Consider the following 20,005-nt stretch of genomic DNA (forward strand, 5'->3'; position numbering starts at 1 on the left):
GTTTGTGGCATCAACTCACCCTCCAGCTGCCTGCGTTGATGTTCCTGTTCAAAGGCATCTTTGCTGAGTTTGGCTGCTTTGGCTGAAAGGAGGTAGAGGTACGCGGCATCGCCGTCTCTCTGGATGCCGTGGTAGTGGAGAGTCTCGTGGTCCCGAGGCAAACGTTGTCCAACCACCCATTTCTGAATGCCAGGAGGGAAGCCATAATGGAGGAACATCTGCAGCAGGGGAAAGGTGGGTTATAGAATTGGAAGATACTTATAGAATCATAGAATTGGAAGAGATCATGTTAGATCAGATTGGACTTTTGCAAACTACATATTAATTTAGTGTGAGCACATTTGGGAATGACCAGAGTGTGTGAAGAATGATCTGCAATTCTTGCCACAGGTTGGGTACACACATCTCACTGTCTTGCTACAAGCAAAAGCCAGATTTGCTTTCGGTGGCTTAGGCTTGCAAAGCTAAGGATTACACAAATTTGTAATTATTTTTCTGAAGTTGCCGGAGGAAGTATCTTTACGCAACTCTTATAATAGCCTGACATTGCCATGAAAATGAACAAAATCTGACTACCAGTATTAAAAAAAACTCTAAAATTACAACAGCACAACAACAGAGAGGAAACAAGGACTTCTAATCACCTCTCAACAAAAGTTTGCTCCAGGCACTGTCAGGCCATTATATGCTAATCAAGGTGGTCAGTTGAAACATTCACACCTAGCTCCAGCAGACAAGAGTCCTTTGTCTCACCCTGGTCATTCCACAGATATATAAACCCTTTTTCCTACTTCCAACAGACCTCACTACCTCTGAGGATGCTTGCCATAGATGCAGGTGAAGTGTCAGGAGAGAATGCCTCTAGACTATGACCATATAGGCCCGAAAAAACCTACAACAACCCAGTGATTCCGGCCATGAAAGCCTTCGACAATACATTAAAACAGAATTGCATTATATGGTCAGTGCAGAGTCATATGATACATTGAACTGCTTTATATGGTCAGCATTGAGTCATATCATGCATTGAACTGCATTACATGGTCAGCATAGAGCAGTGTTTCTCAACCTGGGGGTCGGGACCCCTGGGGACGGTCGTGAGGGGGTGTCAGAGGGGTCACCAAAGACCATCAGAAAACACAATGTTTTCTGTTGGTCATGGGGGTTCAGTGTGGAAAGTTTGGCCCAATTCTATCGTTGGTGGAGTTCAGAATGCTCTTTGATTACAGGAGAACAAAACATCTCAGCAACTACAACTCTCAAATGTCAAGGCCTCTTCTCCCCAAACTCAACCAGTGTTCACATTTAGTTATATTGAGTATTTGTGCCAAGTTTGGTCCAGATCCATAATTGCTTGAGTGCACAGGGCTCTCTGGATGTAGGTGAACTACAACTCCCAGATGTCAAGGTATATTTTTCCCAAACTGTAGGTGTTTAGAGTTTGTAGGTGAACTACTACTCCAAAACTCAAGGTCAATGTTCACCAAACCCTTCCAGTATTTCCTGTTTGGTCCAATTCTATTGTTGGTTAAATTCACAATGCTCTTTGATTGTAGGTTAACTACAAATCCCAGCATCTACAATTCCCAAATGACAAAATCAATCCCTTCAACCCCACCACGATTCAAATTTGGATGTATCAGGTATTTGTGCCAAATTTTGTCCAGTGAATAAAAATATATCCTTCATATCAGATTTTATTTTTATTTATATTACGATTCATAAGTCACAAAATTAGTTATGAAGTAGCAACAAAAATAATTTTATGGTTGGGGGTCCCCATAACATGGGGAACTGTATTAAGGGGTCGCAGCATTAGGAAGGTTGAGAACCACTGGCATAGAGTCATATCATGCATTGAACTGACCAGAAAATGCTGTTTCAAATTGCATTATATAGCAGTGTGGATGGGGACTCTACGTCCTCGGCCCAAATGGCTATTAGTTCCCAACCTTGGGTCCTCCGGGTGTTTTGGACTTCAAGGGTGCATCTACACTTTAGAATTAATGCAGTTTGACACCACTGTAACTGCCATGGCTCGGTGTTATGGAATCTTGAGAGTTCTGGTTTGGTGAAGCACGAGCACTCATTAGCAGAGAAGATTCAAAGAGCTTGAAAAACTACATAACCGTCCCTACCATGTCTTTGAGGGAAGCCAAGGTCATGCAAGGGCGGACCTTCAGGTAGATGGGGATGGTGCTCATGTGGACATCTTCCACCCCGACCCACAGCCTGAAGAAAGAGAGTAAACAACATATTAAAACAGGAGAGAAAAAGCGAACTTCTCAATGTAAGTAATCTCAGGATCCGACTCTCATGGTCCCCAAAGGTCCTCCAAACCCTTGAATTCTACCATAATATTAGAAATATACAGGGTTAGTCAAAATGAATAGGCCAATAAGATATACAATTAATTTTCTTATTGGCCTATTCATTTTGACTAACCCTGTATTTTGGGCACAATTTCCAAATGACTCTAAAACCTCACCCACATAATATCTGCAAATGTGTAACAGTTTGGCTTTTACTTTTAGGATAGGTATAGGCAAACTTTGACCCTTCAGGTGTTTTGGACTTCAACTCCCACCATTCCTAACAGCCTCAGGCCCCTTCCTTTTCCCCCTCAGCCGCTTAAGCGGCTGAGGGGGAAAAGGAAGGGGCCTGAGGCTGTTAGGAATGGTGGGAGTTGAAGTCCAAAACACCTGGAGGAAGGCACAAGGTGCCCCATGCCTGCTCTACAAAATCATCCCCACAAGAACGTGGTTGCATCACGTCTCACCTGATGTCAGGCTTAGCATAGAACTCCGGCTTCACCTGCACTGTCACCGGGACGCGTCGTTCGGCCAGCCAGGAGGCACACTCTCTGGCCACCGCCTCGTCTCCACTTTGGATGGCTTCCGAAAGCCCCAGAGCCTGTTGCTCAGCTGGGTAGGAGGAAGAGTTACACTTACAAAGGTATTTGTTCCGACATAGGAGGGTTGAATGAAAAGTAATGCCTCCACCTTCGTAACTCCTCAACAGATGGCAGTACTGGTATGTGACAGGTACTGGCTTGTTCAGTAGACTCTCCGCTACAGTTCCATTTTGGCGGGAAGCCTTAGCATTGAATGGTTGTGTTGTTAAAGTGTGAAGTATGGAACCCTGTGCAGACAATCGGTCAATGCGACTTAAGCTATTTTTAATAGCTATTCTGTGCTATTCTAATAATATAATATAATATATTGTATATACATATAATATTCATAATATTATAATGTTATGCAATATAATAATAATAATAATAATAATAATAATAATAATAATAATAATATGATACTGTAATTATATAATTCAAAGTGCTGGCTTTAGCCTTTAAAGCCCTAAACGGTTCTGGCCCGACCTATCTGTCTGAACGCATCACCCCGTTAGGTCATTAAGTTAGGACATTAAGATCGTCCGGGGAGGCCCTGCTCTCGATCCCGCCAGCCTCGCAAGCATGGCTGGCGGGGACAAGAGACAGGGCCTTCTCAGTGGTGGCCCCCCGGCTGTGGAACGCCCTTCCAGCAGACATTAGATCGGCCCCCTCTCTGCTAGCGTTCAGGAGAAGAGTGAAGACCTGGCTCTTTGAACAGGCGTTTAATTAAGCAGTGCAATTAATTGATTGATCATGGAACATGGAATAATGGACAAAGAGATCGGATTACGATTTTGCTGATGAGACGTGATGGATTAGTTATATGGATGTATTGATGTTATATTGATGTATTGATGTATTGTTATATTGATGTAGTTGCCATGGTTATTGTTTTAATGCTAATGTTGTCCACTTTGTATACTGACTTGGCTGTAAACCGCTCTGAGTCGCCTACGGGCTGAGAGAGAGCGGTATACAAATAAAGTAAATAAATAAATAAATTTATTTTACATGTAATATTACTAATAATATTACAATATAATTGGTATGGTACAATATAGCAATGTTTAGTGCTGATGTATTGTCGAAGGCTTTCATGGCCAGAATCACTGGGTTGTTGTAAGTTTTTCCGGGCTATATGGCCATGTCCTAGAGGCATTTTCTCCTGACGTTTCGCCTGCATCTATGACACCACAATTCAAGAGAGATATTGACAAGCTGGAATGTGTCCAGAGGAGGGCGACTAAATGATCAAGGGTCTGGAGAACAAGCCCTATGAGGAGCGGCTTAAGGAGCTGGGCATGTTTAGCCTGAAGAAGAGAAGGCTGAGAGGAGACATGATAACCATGTATAAATATGTGAGAGGAAGCCACAGGGAGGAGGGAGCAAGCTTGTTTTTTGCTTCCTTGGAGACTAGGATGCAGAACAATGGCTTCAAACTACAAGAGAGGAGATTCCATCTGAACACGAGGAAGAACTTCCTGACTGTGAGAGATGTTCAGCAGTGGAACTCTCTGCCCCAGAGTGTGGTGGAGGCTCCTTCTTTGGAAGCTTTTAAACAGAGTCTGGATGGCCATCTGTCAGGGGTGATTTGAATGCAATATTCCTGCTTCTTGGCAGAATGGGGTTGGACTGGATGGCCAGTGAGGTCTCTTCCAACTCTTGGATTCTATGATTCTATGATTGTAAGCATCCTCAGAGGTAGTGAGGTCTGTTGGAAGTAGGAAAAAGGGTTTATATATCTGTGGAATAACCAGGGTGAGACAAAGGACTTTTGTCTGCTGGAGCTAGGTGTGAATGTTTCAGCTGACCTTTAGTGCTGATGTTGTAATATTCTAATAATATAGTGTATTGTATGTATATGTACCTTGTAAGCCACTCTGAGTCCCCTTCAGGGTGAGAAGGGCGGCATATAAATGTCATTCATAAATAAATAAATAAGCAACACGGAGTCATGGAATTCTTGACAGCATACCACTACTGCCATTTCACCCAGTACAAGGGTTGAATGAAAAGTAATGCCTCCACCTTCATAACTCTCCAGCAGATGGCAGTACTGGTATGTGGCAGGTGCTGGCTTGTTCAGTAGACTCTCCTCTACAGTTCCATTTTGGTGGGAACCCTTAGCATTGAACGGTTTTGTTGTTAAAGTGTGAAATATGGAGCCCCGCGCAGACCGTCGGTCAATGCAACTTAAGAAGCGATGTGCAGTTATATAATTCTTGACAGCAGAAGGTGTCACCCCAATGACGCACAGTACTCACATCAACACAATCACCATAAACAGCTTGCATTCTCTGATGAATTTCCTTTGAGGTGACACCTTCTGCTTTCAAGAATTCAATGACTGCACGTTGCTTAAGTCGCATTGACCGATTACCTGTGCAGGGTTCCATACTTCACGCTTTAACAACACAACCATTCAATGTTAAGGCTTCCCGCCAAAATGGAACTGTAGAAGAGAGTCTATTGAACAAGCCAGTACCTGCCGCATGCCAGTACTGCCATCTGTTGAGGAGTTACAAAGGTGGAGGCATTACTTTTCATGCAACCCTCGTAATAATAAATTCAACTTAAGGACAACCCTACGGAACCTTTCCTGTTCGTATCTTGGGGACTACCTGTATAGCGAGAGCTGTCACCAGAGAACAGAATTGGAATCCCCACTCGGCCACAAAAACCCCACAGTACTTCTCTGATTCCTCCACTTTCCCCCCAAACATGCACATGATTCCTTATGCAATCCTACCTTTTCTGGTTTCTTCCTCCATAAACGCTGCCCTGCCAGCTGCATCCAGGCCCAGGGAATTCAGAATCTGCTTGAAAAAGAAAAACTCGAAAGTCATGCCTTCATATCTCCTGCTGGACAGCGCCTCTGCACTCTCCAGCATCCAGCTCAATTTGCTCTAAGTACTTCTGTCCAGGATCTTCGGAGATTACCGTATATTCCGGCATATAAGACGACTGGGCGTATAAGACGACCCCCAACTTTTCCAGTTAAAATATAGAGTTAAGACGACTCCCAGGCATAAGACTACACCCGCATATAAGACGACCCCTGACTTTTGAGAAGATTTTCTTGGGTTAAAAAGTAGTCTTATACACCAGAATATACTGTATTTATTTATGGGCTGCACTTCCCAGAATCCAGAGTCTGGGAACTGCAGCTCAACAAAGGAACACTTCCATCTTTAAACATATGGAGCAGAAACATTTCCGCTCCCTTGGCAGCCACCTCTCCACCAAAGTCAACATCGACACCGAAATACAACACCGCCTGAGCTCTGCGAGTGCAGCATTTTTCCAAATGAAGAAGAGAGTGTTTGAGGACCAGGACATCCGTAGGGATACCAAGGTGCTTGTTTATAAAGCTATTGCCCTCCCAATCCTGCTATATGCCTGCGAAACGTGGACTGTCTACAGACGTCAACACTGACACTGAAATACAACATCGCCTGAGCTCTGCGATTGCAGCATTTTTCCAAATGAAGCAGAGAGTGTTTGAGGACCGGGACATCCGTAGGGATACCAAGGTGCTTGTCTATAAAGCTATTGCCCTCCCAACCCTGCTATATGCCTGTGAAATGTGGACTGTCTACAGACATCAACACTGACACTGAAATACAACACCGCCTGAGCTCTGTGAGTGCAGCATTTTTCCAAATGAAGCAGAGAGTGTTTGAGGACCGGCACATCCATAGGGATACCAAGGTGCTTGTCTATAAAGCTATTGCCCTCCCAACCCTGCTATACAACTGTGAAACGTGGACTGTCTACAGACGTCAACACTGACACTGAAATACAACACCGCCTGAGCTCTGAGATTGCAGCATTTTTCCAAATGAAGCAGAGCATGTTTGAGGACTGGGACATCCGTAGGGATACCAAAGTACTTGTTTATAAAGCTATTGTCCTCCCAACCCTGCTATATGCCTGCGAGACGTGGACTGTCTACAGACGTCACATGCAACTCCTGTATATTTTGTTAGTTTTTATCACACTGCGAGTAAAAGGGGCTGAGACATTCTGCAGGCTGCTAACGCTATTCTGACAAGATGTTGCATCCCAGATCAGGAAACAAGACCATAAGATTAAATCCACCACACTGGACTGTAGGAAAAACAATCCTTTTTTATTGATGAAAAATTGGTTACAAAAGAAAGGCAAATGCAAAGTCAAAGAGCCACAATAGAAACACAGCAGTCAGGAAAATCTCTGAGCTTGAGCAAAATTCCAAAAACCAGAATACAAAAACCAGGAACCTGTTAGCATCTCACTAACCATGTGCTTGAAAACTAGAAGCCTCTGGGATTACCGGCCATGGAACACAGGAATTCTGCCAAGGCACAACCGCGGTCCAAAACGTTGCTTGATCTAACGAGACACCCGGAAGGAGGCCCCTTAAGCCAAATAAACTATTCCTTGAAACGCCCCTTGACTTTGAAGCCTGGGCCTGTCTCTCCTGTAATCTATTTGACCTTCGTAGAAACTGTGAATCACTCCTGTCTCTAGCTATCTGTTCCCTTCGGTCCTCATTAAAAAACCCAGGTGGAGAGCTATCATGGCTGGATTCCAAAACATTTTCATCAGGTTGTTCAGTTTCACTTTCCTTGCCACTGAGCTCAGCATCAACAACAGTTTCAACACTATCAGGGAGAGATACATGTTCAGTGGCTTACTCAGTTGGAAATACAATCAGAGAATCAGGTTCACACAGAGATTGGGGCTCAGGTTCACACAGAGCAGGCTGAACCCCAACACAAGATACGAACAAACTGGAAGGTGTCCAGAGAAGGGCCACCAACATGATCAAAGGTCAGGAAGCCAATCCCCTTGAGGAGCGGCTGAGGGAGTTGGGGATATTTAGCGAAGGCAGTGGTTCTCAACCTGTGGGTCCCCAAGTGTTTTGGTCTACAACTCCCAGAAATCCCAGTTTACCAGCTGTTAGGATTTCTGGGAGTTGAAGGCCAAAACATTTGGGGACCCACTGACTTAAGGAAAGGGGACACGAGAGCCATGTTGAAATATCCGAAAGGAGATGACATTGAGGAAGGGGCAAACTTGCTTTCTTTTGCTCCACAGACTGGGACAGAGTCGTGGATTCAAATGGCAGGAAATGAGATTCCACCTGAATATTAGAAACAATTTCCTGATAGGAAGTTGAATATACTGATCTTGGGAGTTCTGGTGGAGTCTCCATCTCAGGAGGCTGGATGACCATCTGTCAGGGGTGCTTTGACTGTGTCTTTCTGCACAGCCCTTGGGGTCTCTCCCAACTCTACGATGCTATGATTCTGCGATTCAGTGATATATCCCAGACCCCAACTATAATGCCATACTAATAGGAAGAGCGGTTTAGTACTGATCTTGGGAGTCTGCTGGAGTCTCCATCTCAGGAGGCTGGATGACCATCTGTCAGGAGTGCTTTGATTGTGTCTTTCTGCACAGCCCTTGGGGTCTCTTCCAACTCTACGATGCTATGATTCTGCGATTCAATGATATATCCCAGACCCCAACTATAATGCCATACTAAATCCAGATTATATGGCATTGTAGACTCAGGTGATCCAGTTCAAAGTAGAGAACCTTATTATCTGTTTTGATAATCTGGATTATATGGCAGCGTAGATCCAACCTCAGTTGCTTTTATTCAAATTCACGTGATTTGCTCCATGCAAACAGGAAGGATGAAGACGGCCAAAAGTCTTGCAAAAGCTCTTCCTCGGTTACAAAAGAGTTTCCCAAAGGCAATGTTTGCAAAAATACGATAATATCCCCTACAAAACAGCACATTAAATGTTCACATTAAGCAACACAAGAGCTACTTTTGGGCAGAAAACACAAATCTAAAAGGGTTTGTTGGGCACTGACCTTGAGTTTGGGAGTTGTAGTTCACCTGCATTGAAAGAGCACTGTGAACTCAAACAATGATGGATCTGGACCAAACTTGGCACGAATACTCAATCTTCCCAAATGTGAACACTGGTGGAGTTTGGGGGGAAATAGACCTTGACATTTGAGAGTTGCTGTCACTGAGATTTATAGTTCAGCTACAATCAAAGAGCATTCTGAGCCCCACCAATGATGGAATTGAACCAAACTTGGCACACAGAACTCCCAGGACCAACAGAAAATACTGGAAGGGTTTGGTGGGCATTGACCTTGAGTTTTGGAGTTGTAGTTCACCTACATCCAAAGAGCACTATGGACTCAAACAATGATGGATCTGAAACTTGGCACGAATAATCAATATGCCCAAATGTGAACACTGGTGGAGTTTGGGGGGAAATAGACCTTGACATTTGAGAGTTGTCGTCGCTGGGATTTATAGTTCACCTACAATCAAAGAGCATTCTGAACTCCACCAACGATGGAATTGAGCCAAACTTGGCAGCAAACTCCCATGACCAACAGAAAATACTGGAAGGGTTTGGTGGGCATTGACCTTGAGTTTTGGAGATGTAGTTCACCTACATCCAAAGAGCACTATGGACTCAAACAATGATGGATATGGACCAAACTTGGCACGAATACTCAATATGCCCAAATGTAAACACTGGTGGAGTTTGGGGGGAAATAGACCTTGACATTTGAGAGTTGTCGTCGCTGGGATTTATAGTTCACCTACAATCAAAGAGCATTCTGAACTCCACCAACGATGGAACTGAACCAAACTTGGCACCAAAGCCCCATGACCAACAGAAAATACTGGAAGGGTTTGGTGGGCATTGACCTTGAGTTTTGGTGTTGTAGTTCACCTACGTCCAGAGAGCACTGTGGGCACAAACAATGATGGATCTGAACCAAACTTGGCACGAATACTCAATATGCCCAAATGTGAACACTGGTGGAGTTTGGGGGGAAATAGACCTTGACATTTGAGAGTTGTCGTCGCTGGGATTTATAGTTCACCTACAATCAAAGAGCATTCTGAACTCCACCAACGATGGAATTGAACCAAACTTGGCAGCAAACTCCCATGACCAACAGAAAATACTGGAAGGGTTTGGTGGGCATTGACCTTGAGTTTTGGAGATGTAGTTCACCTACATCCAAAGAGCACTATGGACTCAAACAATGATGGATATTGACCAAACTTGGCACGAATACTCAATATGCCCAAATGTAAACACTGGTGGAGTTTGGGGGGAAATAGACCTTGACATTTGAGAGTTGTCGTCGCTGGGATTTATAGTTCACCTACAATCAAAGAGCATTCTGAACTCCACCAACGATGGAACTGAACCAAACTTGGCACCAAAGCCCCATGACCAACAGAAAATACTGGAAGGGTTTGGTGGGCATTGACCTTGAGTTTTGGTGTTGTAGTTCACCTACGTCCAGAGAGCACTGTGGGCACAAACAATGATGGATCTGAACCAAACTTGGCACGAATACTCAATATGCCCAAATGTGAACACTGGTGGAGTTTGGGGGGAAATAGACCTTGACGTTTGAGAGTTGGCGTTTCTGGGATTTATAGTTCACCAACAATGGAAGAGCATTCTGAACTCCACCAATGACTGAATTAGGCCATACTTCCAACACAGAGACCCCAACAGAGTATACTGGAGGTATTTGGGAAGAATTGACAGTGATTTAGGGGAGGTGGGGTTCACCTACATCCAGAGAGCACTGTGAACCCAAACGACTATGCTAAAGTGATTCCTAAGACCATCAGGGGAAAGGTAAAAGGAAGAGGGGCCGACCAAGGGCAAGATGGATGGATGGCATCCTTGAAGTGACTGGACTGACCTTGAAGGAGCTGGGGGTGGTGACGGCTGACAGGAAGCTCTGGTGTGGGCTGGTCCATGAGGTCACGAAGAGTCGGAGACGACTGAACGAATGAACAACAACAAAGACCATCAGAAATATGAGTTTGTGATGGTATTTAGTGACCCCTCTGAAGCTTTCTTGCGACCACCCCGACCTCCAAGTTGAGAAACACTGCTTTAATGTATTGTCGAAGGCTTTCATGGCTGGAATCACTGGGTTGTTGCAGGTTTTCTGGGCTACATAGCCATGCTCTAGAAGCATTCTCTCCTGACATTTCACCTGCATCTATGGCAAGCATCCTCACAACCTCTGAAGACCTCACAACCTCTAAGGATGCTTGCCGTAGATGCAGGCGAAACGTCAGGAGAGAATGCTTCTAGAACATGGCCATACAGCCCGAAAAAACCTACCACAAACCAACACTGCTTTAGTTTCTTTCTCATTGTTGCACTGGATTCTTGCACCTATCCTTGAACAAAAGAATCCATGCACATTGAACTGGCAACACCTCCACACCCCTGATACCGAACTCGCCCAGGTACGAAACGCAGGTGCTTTAATAATAGTGAACTTTGGCAGAAAGACACTCGCGGATGGCCTTGTTTACATTGACAAGACCTGGCTGACTTCCAAGGGAGTTCCAGAGCGTCGAGAGTTGTGATCCCTATTCACACAAACACACCAAGGCAAACATTGTATGTGTCAATAGATATAACTTGGGCCCTCCAGGTGTTGTGGACTCCAACTCCCACAATTCCTAACAATAGACATAACTTGGGCCCTTCAGGTGTTTTGGACTCCAACTCCCACAATTCCCAACAATAGACATAACTGGGCCCTTCAGGTGTTTGGACTTCAACTCCCACAATTCCTAACAATAGACATAACTTGGGCCCTCCAGGTGTTTTGGACTACAACTCCCACAACTCCTAACAATAGACATAACTTGGGCCCTTCAGGTGTTTTGGACTTCAACTCCCACAACTCCTAACAATAGACATAACTTGGGCCCTCCAGGTGTTTTGGACTTCAACTCCCACAATTCCTAACAATAGACATAACTTGAGCCCTCCAGGTGTCTTGGACTCCAACTCCCACAATTCCTAAAAATAGACATAACTTGGGCCCTCCAGGTGTTTGGGACTACAACTCCCACAATTCCCAATGATAGACATAACTTGGGCCCTCCAGGTGTTTTGGACTACAACTCCCACAATTCCTAACAGCCTACCGGCAGTCCAAAACACCATGAGTTGCAGTCCAAAACACCAGGAGGGCTGAAGTTTGCCCATGTCTGCTAAAGCCAATGACTTTACCAAATCCTCTTTTAAATCCCTTCAAGCTACATCCAGCAGCAGTGAGTTCCACAGTTTAGTCTCTTGGCGAAAATCTGCCTTGAATCTCTTACTGTTCTTAGTTTTGCAAAGAAGTGATTTTGTTGGCTTTTTGGGGAAAGGCTTTGAATCTCGCTTTTTGCATGAAACGAAACAAAAGAGAAACGGGACGCAGGGGATTAAACGAGCTGCAACTTGCATTTAGCAGGAATCTCTCCATCAGAGCCCCATATTTACCACCTGAGGCTTCGAAGAGTGCTAATGTGCAAAGGAAGGGAAAAGGGAAGAGAAAGGGAGACAGAAAAGAAGAGAGAGGAAGGAAGGAAGGAAGGAAGGAAGGAAGGAAGGAAGGGAGGAAGGAAGGAAGGGAGGGAGGGAGGGAGGGAGGGAGGAAGAAAGGAAGGAAGGAAGGAAGGAAGGAAGGAAGGAAGGAAGGAAGGAAGGAAGGAAGGAAGGAAGGGAGGGAGGGAGGGAGGGAGGAAGAAAGGAAGGAAGGAAGGAAGGAAGGAAGGAAGGAAGGAAGGAAGAAGGAAAGGAAGAAAGAAGGAAAGGAAGGAAGGAAGGAAGGAAGGAAGGAAGGAAGGAAGGAAGGAAGGAAGGAAGGAAGAAGCAAAGGAAGGAAGAAAGAAAGGAAGGAAGGAAGGAAGGAAGGAAGGAAGGAAGGAAGGAAGAAAGAAAGGAAGGGAGGAAGGAGGGAAGGAAGTAAGGAGGGAAGGAAGGAGGAAAGGAAGGAAGGAAGGAAGGAAAGAAGGAAGGAAGGAAGGAAAGAAGGAAGAAGCTACAACTCCCGAGATGCCATAGCCTGCCTGACTCAATGCTATCTCACCCTGGGATTTGCAGTCCTCTCAAGGGCTATTCACTACTTCAATGCTATGGCACCCAGGGAGTTGTAGTTTCACAAGACCTTGGGATACTACAACTCCCAGACTGCCATGGCCTGCGTGACTCATGCTGTGGCACCTTGGGAGTTGTAGTTTCACAAGCCCTTGAGCCTCCCCTGTCTTAGCAAGCTACAACTCCTGGTATGCCATAGCCTGCCTGATTCAATGCTATGTCACCACCCTGGGATTTGTAGTTTTCGCAAGGTCTATTCACCACTTCAATGCTATGGCACCCAGGGAGTTGTAGTTTCACAAGACCTTGGGAAACTACAACTCCCAGACTGCCATGGCCTGCCTGACTCAATGCTATCTCACCCTGGGATTTGTAGTTCTCTCAAGGGCTATTCAGCACTTCAATGCTATGGCACCCAGGGAGTTGTAGTTTCACAAGACCTTGGGAAACTACAACTCCCAGACTGCCATGGCCTGCCTGACTCAATGCTATGTCACCCTGGGATTTGTAGTTCTCGCAAGGTCTATTCACCACTTCAATGCTATGGCACCCAGGGAGTTATAGTTTAACAAGACCTTGGGAAACTACCAACTACCAGACTGCCATGGCCTGCCTGACTCAATGCTATGTCACTACCCTGGGATTTGTAGTTTTTGCAAGGTCTATTCACCACTTCAATGCTATGGCTTCCCGGGAGTTGTAGTTTCACAAGACCTTGGGATACTACAACTCCCAGACTGCCAAGGCCTGCCTCACTCAATGCTATATCACCCTGGGATTTGTAGTTTCCGCAAGGTCTATTCACCACTTCAATGCTATGGCACTCAGGGAGTTGTAGTTTCACAAGACCTTGGGAAACTACCACTCCCAGACTGCCATGGCCTGCCTGACTCATGCTGTGGCACCTTGGGAGTTGTAGTTTCACAAGGCCTTGAGCCTCCCCTGTCTTAGCAAGCTACAACTCCTGGGATGCCATAGCCTGCCTGACTCAATGCTATGTCACTCTGGGAGTTGTAGTTTCACAAGGACTTGGGTCTTTCTTGCCTTGGCAAACTACAACTCCCTGGGTGCCATGGCCTGCCTGACTCAATGCTGTTGCTTCTTGGGAGTTGCAGTTTCACAAGGCAATGAGCCCTCCCCTGGCTTGGCAAACTACAACTCCCAGGAAGCCACCGCACTGAGCCATGCCATGTCAACCCTGGGATCTGTAGTTTCTGCAAGGGTCTGGAGAACAAGCCCTATGAGGAGCGGCTTAGGGAACTGGGCATGTTTAGCCTGAAGAAGAGAAGGCTGAGAGGAGATATGATAGCCATGTATAAATATGTGAGAGGAAGCCACAGGGAGGAGGGAGCAAGCTTGTTTTCTGCTTCCTTGGAGACTAGGACGCAAGGGAACAATGGCTTCAAACTACAAGAGAGGAGATTCCATCTGAACATGAGGAAGAACTTCCTGACTGTGAGAGCCGTTCAGCAGTGGAACTCTCTGCCCCGGAGTGTGGTGGAGGCTCCTTCTTTGGAAGCTTTTAAGCAGAGGCTGGATGGCCATTTGTCAGGGGTGATTTGAATGCAATATTCCTGCTTCTTGGCAGGGGGTTGGACTGGATGGCCCTTGAGGTCTCTTCCAACTCTTTGATTCTATGATTCTATGATTCTACCCGCCTCCTCACAGACACCTACCTGCCGATCTGGGGTCAGTCAAGTCTCCGTCCCAAGTTGGGAGCAAAACCCGGACCGGACAGCCCTCGAATGGAGCTGAATGGAGCCAAGGCTTGATGGGGAAAGTTGACAAAGTCCAACTCCGGCTTCTTGGGAGGGAGGAGAGGAAGGGTCTGGCCCTCTGTGCGGGTGCATCGATCCTTTCCTGGGCGCCCACTTCCACCCATCCGGAGGAGAAAGCGAAAGCGAAGGAGGAGGGGGAGGGAGGAGGAAGGAGGAGGAGGGCGGGGCCAACAGGCAGGGACATCCCCTGGGGGGCGGGGCCAGGGAATTCCCGCCGTGACGTCACTGTCTGGCTGACCAGGCAACTTGGGCCCTCCCTCCAGGTGTTTTGGACTTCAACTCCCACAATTCCTAACAGCCTCTCTGTCCAAAGTCTCCTCTTTCTTCCTCCTGGAAGCCTCTGTTTAAAACCTTCCAAAGAAAGGGCTTCCAGGGGACCCTGAGGCAGAGAGTTCCACCGCTGAACAGTCAAGAAGTTCTTCCTCATCCTGAGAATGGAGGAGAAGGCGTGCCAGGCAGGAAAAGCACAAAGTGCCTCTGACAGATGGCCATCCAGCCTCTGTTTAAAACCCTCCAAAGAAAGAACTTCCACGCCACTGGGGCAGAGAGTTCCACCGCTGAACAGTCAGGAAGTTCTTCCTCATTCTGAGGATGGAAGAGAAAGCGTGCCATGCAGGAAAAGGACAAAGTGGCTCTGACAGATGGCCATCCAGCCTCTGTTTAAAACCCTCCAAAGAAAGAGCTTCCAGGGGACTCTGAGGCAGGGAGTTCCGCCGCTGAATAGCTCTCCTTACAGTCAAGAAGTTCTTCCTCATCCTGAGGATGGAAGAGAAGGCGTGCCATGCAGAAAAAGCTCAAGCAAAGTGCCTCTGACAGATGGCCATCCAGCTTCTGTTTAAAACCCTCCAAAGAAAGAGCTTCCAGGGGACTCTGAGGCAGAGAGTTCCACCGCTGAACAGCTCTCCTTACAGTCAGGAAGTTCTTCCTCATCCTGAGGATGGAAGAGAAGGTGTGCAATGCAGGAAAAGCACAATCAAAGTGCCTCCGACAGATGGCCATCCAGCGGCTGTTTAAAACCCTCCAAAGAAAGAGCATCCAGGGGACGCTGAAGCAGGGAGTTCCGCCGCTGAACAGCTCTCCTTACAGTCAGGAAGTTCTTCCTCTTCTTCAGGTGGAATCTCCTTTCCTGCAGTTTGAACCCATGGCTCTATTGAGTCCTAGTCCCCAGGGCAGCAGAAAACAAGCCCACTCTCTATTCCTTTTGACACCCTTTCCCATATTTATACATGGGTCTCATGTCTCCTCTCAGCCGTCATTTCTGGCTAAACAGACCCAGGTCTTTAAGCCGCTCCTCATAGGTATTCATGATCTTCCTTGTGACACCCATATTTATACATGGTTCTCATGTCTCCTCTCAGCCTTCTCCCCTGAGGCTAAACAGACCCAGGTCTTTAAGCCGCTCCTCATAGGTATTCATGGTCTTCCTTGTGACACCCATATTTATATATGGTTCTCATATCTCTTCTCAGCCGTCATTTCTGTAGGCTAAACAGACCCAGGTCTTTAAGCCGCTCCTCATAGGTATTCATGGTCTGCCTTGAGACACCCATATTTATACATGGTTCTCATGTCTCCTCTCAGCCTTCTCTCCTGGAGGCTAAACAGACCCAGGTCTTTAAGCCGCTCCTCATAGGGATTCATGGTCTGTCTTGTGACACCCATATTTATACATGGTTCTCATATCTCCTCTCAGCCGTCATTTCTGTAGGCTAAACAGACCCAGGTCTTTAAGCCGCTCCTCATAGGTATTCATGGTCTGCCTTGTGACACCCATATTTATACATGGTTCTCATGTCTCCTCTCAGCCTTCTCTCCTGGAGGCTAAACAGACCCAGGTCTTTAAGCCGCTCGTCATAGGGATTCATGGTCTTTTCGACCTGACCCTTTCATCTGGAGTATGGTCTCTCCCTCCCAATTTGGGGTCATTTACAAACCACAGTGCTCCTGGTTAAACCACCGAGCTGCTGAACTTGCTGACCAAAAGGTCAATGGTTCAAATCCAGGGAACAGCGTGAGCTCCTGCTGTTAGCCCCAGCTTCTGCAAATCTAGCAGTTCGTAAACATGTGAATGTGAGTAGATCAATAGGTCTACAGCAGGAAGGTAATGGCGCTCCTTGCTGTCATGCTGGCCACATGACTTTGGAGGTGTCTACGGACAATGGTGACTCTTCCAGGTGTCTTGGACTTCAAGTCCCACCATTCCTAACAGGCCCAGGTCCCTTCCTTTCCCCCCTCAGCTGCTTAAGCAGATCATTTGAAGCTTCTGAACAGCATAAGTAGCATCGAAGGCTTTCATGGCCGGAATCACTGGGTTGTTGTAGGGTTTTTCGGGCTATATGGCCATGTTCTAGAGGCATTCTCTCCTGACGTTTCGCCTGCATCTATGGCAAGCATCCTCAGAGGTAGTGAGGTCTGTTGGAACTAGGAAAAAGGGTTTATATATCTGTGGAATGACCAGGGTAGGACAAAGGACTCTTGTCTGCTGGAGCTAGGTGTGACTATGTATTGTCGAAGGCTTTCATGGCTGGAATCACTAGGTTCTTGTGGGTTTGGGCTATAGGGCCATGTTCTAGAGGCATTTCTCCTGACGTTTCGCCTGCATCTATGGCAAGCATCCTCAGAGGTAGTCTACCTCTGAGGATGCTTGCCATAGATGCAGGCGAAACGTCAGGAGAAATGCCTCTAGAACATGGCCCTATAGCCCGAAAAAACCCCACAAGAACCTAGGTGTGACTGTTTCAACTGACCACCTTGATTAGCATTTGATTGCCTGGCAGTGCCTGGAGCAATCTTTTGTTGAGAGGTGATTAGATGTCCTTGTTTGTTTCTTCTCTGTTGTTGTGCTGTTGTAATTTTAGAGGGTTTATATATCTGTGGAAAAAGGGTTTATATATCTGTGGAATGACCAGGGTGGGACAAAGGACTCTTGTGTGCTGGAGCTAGGTGGGAATGTTTCAACTGACCACCTTGATTAGCATTAGAAGGCCTGGCAGTGCCTGGAGCAATCTTTTGTTGAGAGGTGGTTAGATGTCCTTGTTTGTTTCCTCTCTGTTGTTGTGCTGATGTAATTTTAGAGTTTCTTAATACTGGTAGCCAGATTTTGTTCATTTTCATGGTTTCCTCCTTTCTGTTGAAATTGTCCACATGCTTGTGGATTTCAATGGCTTCTCTGTCTAGTCTGACATGGTGGTTGTGAGATGCAGGCGAAACGTCAGGAGAGAATGCCTCTAGACCATGGCCATATAGCCTGAAAAACCCTACAACAACCCAGCATAAGTAGCATTTGGGGTCTCTGAAATGGGTCACTCCCAGCCCCTTCGGCCATGTCTTTTGCTTCTCCCACAAATAGCATCCATGACCTTTCTTGCTGCCTCTCCTCGCTTCCAACTGTCTAGTGCCATGTCAGACTGATGAATGTCAGAATTTGCACATTTTCTGTCTCTGCAATTCATCCAAGCTTCCCAACAGTGACAGCCAGCTGTGATCCAAATCTACGACAAGGATCTCAATAACCTCACGACTCACTCCATTCCCCTTACGTAGTTTGGAAGCTGCAATACATTAAAATCCGGAGGATTGGGTTACTCACTGGATTTCCAGCCGGAGCATCTGACAACCAACCTCTCTTTGGCCATTTAGGCCCTTTTTACAGTGCCATATAATTCAGATTATCGAAGTGAATAATCCACAACTGGATTATGAGTCTACCCTGCCATATAATCCAGTTCAAAGCAGATAATCTGGATTTTATTGGCAGTGTAGAAGGGATATAAATCCATCCACAGATTTTGGCACACACAGTGGCATCCTGGAACCAAATCTCAGCAGATGTATTGTCGAAGGCCTTCATGGCCGGAATCACTGGGTTGTTGTAGGTTTTTCCGAGCTGTATGGCCATGTTCTAGAGCAGTGGTTCTCAACGTTCCCAATGCCGCGACCCCTTAATACAGTTCCTCATGTTGTGGTGACCCCCAGCCATTAAATTATTTTCGTTGCTACTTCATAATTGTAATTTTGCTACTCTTCTGAATCGTTATGTAAATATCTGATATGCAGGATGTATTCTCATTCACTGGGCCAAATTTGGCACAAATACCCAATATGCCCAAATTTGAATACTGGTGGGGTTGGGATGGGAGGATTGGTTGGAGGATGGGGTTTGGTGGGCATTGACCTTGAGTTTGGGAGTTGTAGTTCAGCTACATCCAGAGAGAGCACTGTGGGCTCAAACAATGATGGTTCTGTACCAAACTTGGCACAAATACTCAATATGCCCAAATATGTACACTGGTGAAGTTTGGGGGAAATATACCTTGACATTTGGAAGTTGTAGTTGCTGGGATTTATAGTTCACCTACAGTCAAAGAGCATTCTGAACTCTACCAACGATGGCATTGAACCAATCTTGGTACACAGAACTCCCAAGACCAACAGAAAATACTGGAAGGGTTTGGTGGGCATTGACCTTGAGTTTTGGAGTTGTAGTTCACCTACATCCAGAGAGCACTGTGGACTCAAACAATGATGGATCTGGACCAAACTTGGCATGGATGCTCAATTTGCCCAAATGTGAACACTGGTGGAGTTTGGAGAAAATTGACCCTGACATTTGGGAGTTTTAGTTGCTGGGATTTATAGTTCACCTACAGTCAAAGAGCATTCTGAACTCTACCAACGATGGCATTGAACCAATCTTGGTACACAGAACTCCCAAGACCAACAGAAAATACTGGAAGGGTTTGGTGGGCATTGACCTTGAGTTTTGGAGTTGTAGTTCACCTACATCCAGAGAGCACTGTGGACTCAAACAATGATGGATCTGGACCAAACTTGGCATGGATGCTCAATTTGCCCAAATGTGAACACTGGTGGAGTTTGGAGAAAATAGACCCTGACATTTGGGAGTTTTAGTTGCTGGGATTTATAGTTCACCTACAGACAAAGAGCATTCTGAACTCTACCAACGATGGCATTGAACCAATCTTGGTACACAGAACTCCCAAGACCAACAGAAAATACTGGAAGGGTTTGGTGGGCATTGACCTTGAGTTTGGGAGTTGTAGTTCACCTACATCCAGAGAGCACTGTGGACTCAAACAATGATGGATCTGGACCAAACTTGGCATGGATACTTAATATGCCCAAATGTGAACACTGGTGGAGTTTGGAGAAAATAGACCATGACATTTGGGAGTTGTAGTTGCTGGGATTTATAGTTCACCAACAATCAAAGAGCATTCTGACCCCCACCGATAATAGAATTGGGCCAAATTTCTCACACAGAATCCCCATGACCAACAGAAAATACTGTGTTTTCTGATGGTCCTTGGTGATCCCTTTGACAGCCCCCAGGGCTCCTGACACTACGTTGAGAAACACTGTCTTATGGA

The 20,005-nt window shown here is 46.0% G+C and overlaps 1 protein-coding gene across 2 annotated transcripts in view; it reads right to left on the reverse strand.

The window, feature by feature from the left end:
* RBCK1 (RANBP2-type and C3HC4-type zinc finger containing 1) overlaps window positions 1-14,751 on the reverse strand; it is a 31,233-nt gene extending 16,482 nt beyond the window's left edge. The window contains exons 1-5 of one of the 2 annotated variants that reach the window (XM_060771862.2): window positions 14,514-14,751; window positions 5,643-5,709; window positions 2,780-2,924; window positions 2,139-2,232; window positions 20-218 (exon numbers count right to left, since the gene is read on the reverse strand). In XM_060771862.2, coding sequence (XP_060627845.2) covers window positions 20-218; window positions 2,139-2,232; window positions 2,780-2,924; window positions 5,643-5,664 — 460 coding nt within the window. In that variant the 5' untranslated portion in view covers window positions 5,665-5,709; window positions 14,514-14,751. Of the gene's footprint in view, window positions 1-19; window positions 219-2,138; window positions 2,233-2,779; window positions 2,925-5,642; window positions 5,713-14,513 lie in introns of both variants that reach the window. The other variant, XM_067468272.1, reaches the window with a different exon arrangement.
* Window positions 14,752-20,005: the final 5,254 nt, after the last annotated feature.

Source organism: Anolis sagrei, chromosome 4, assembly GCF_037176765.1.
Source record: "Anolis sagrei isolate rAnoSag1 chromosome 4, rAnoSag1.mat, whole genome shotgun sequence".
NCBI classification, from domain to species: domain Eukaryota; kingdom Metazoa; phylum Chordata; class Lepidosauria; order Squamata; family Dactyloidae; genus Anolis; species Anolis sagrei.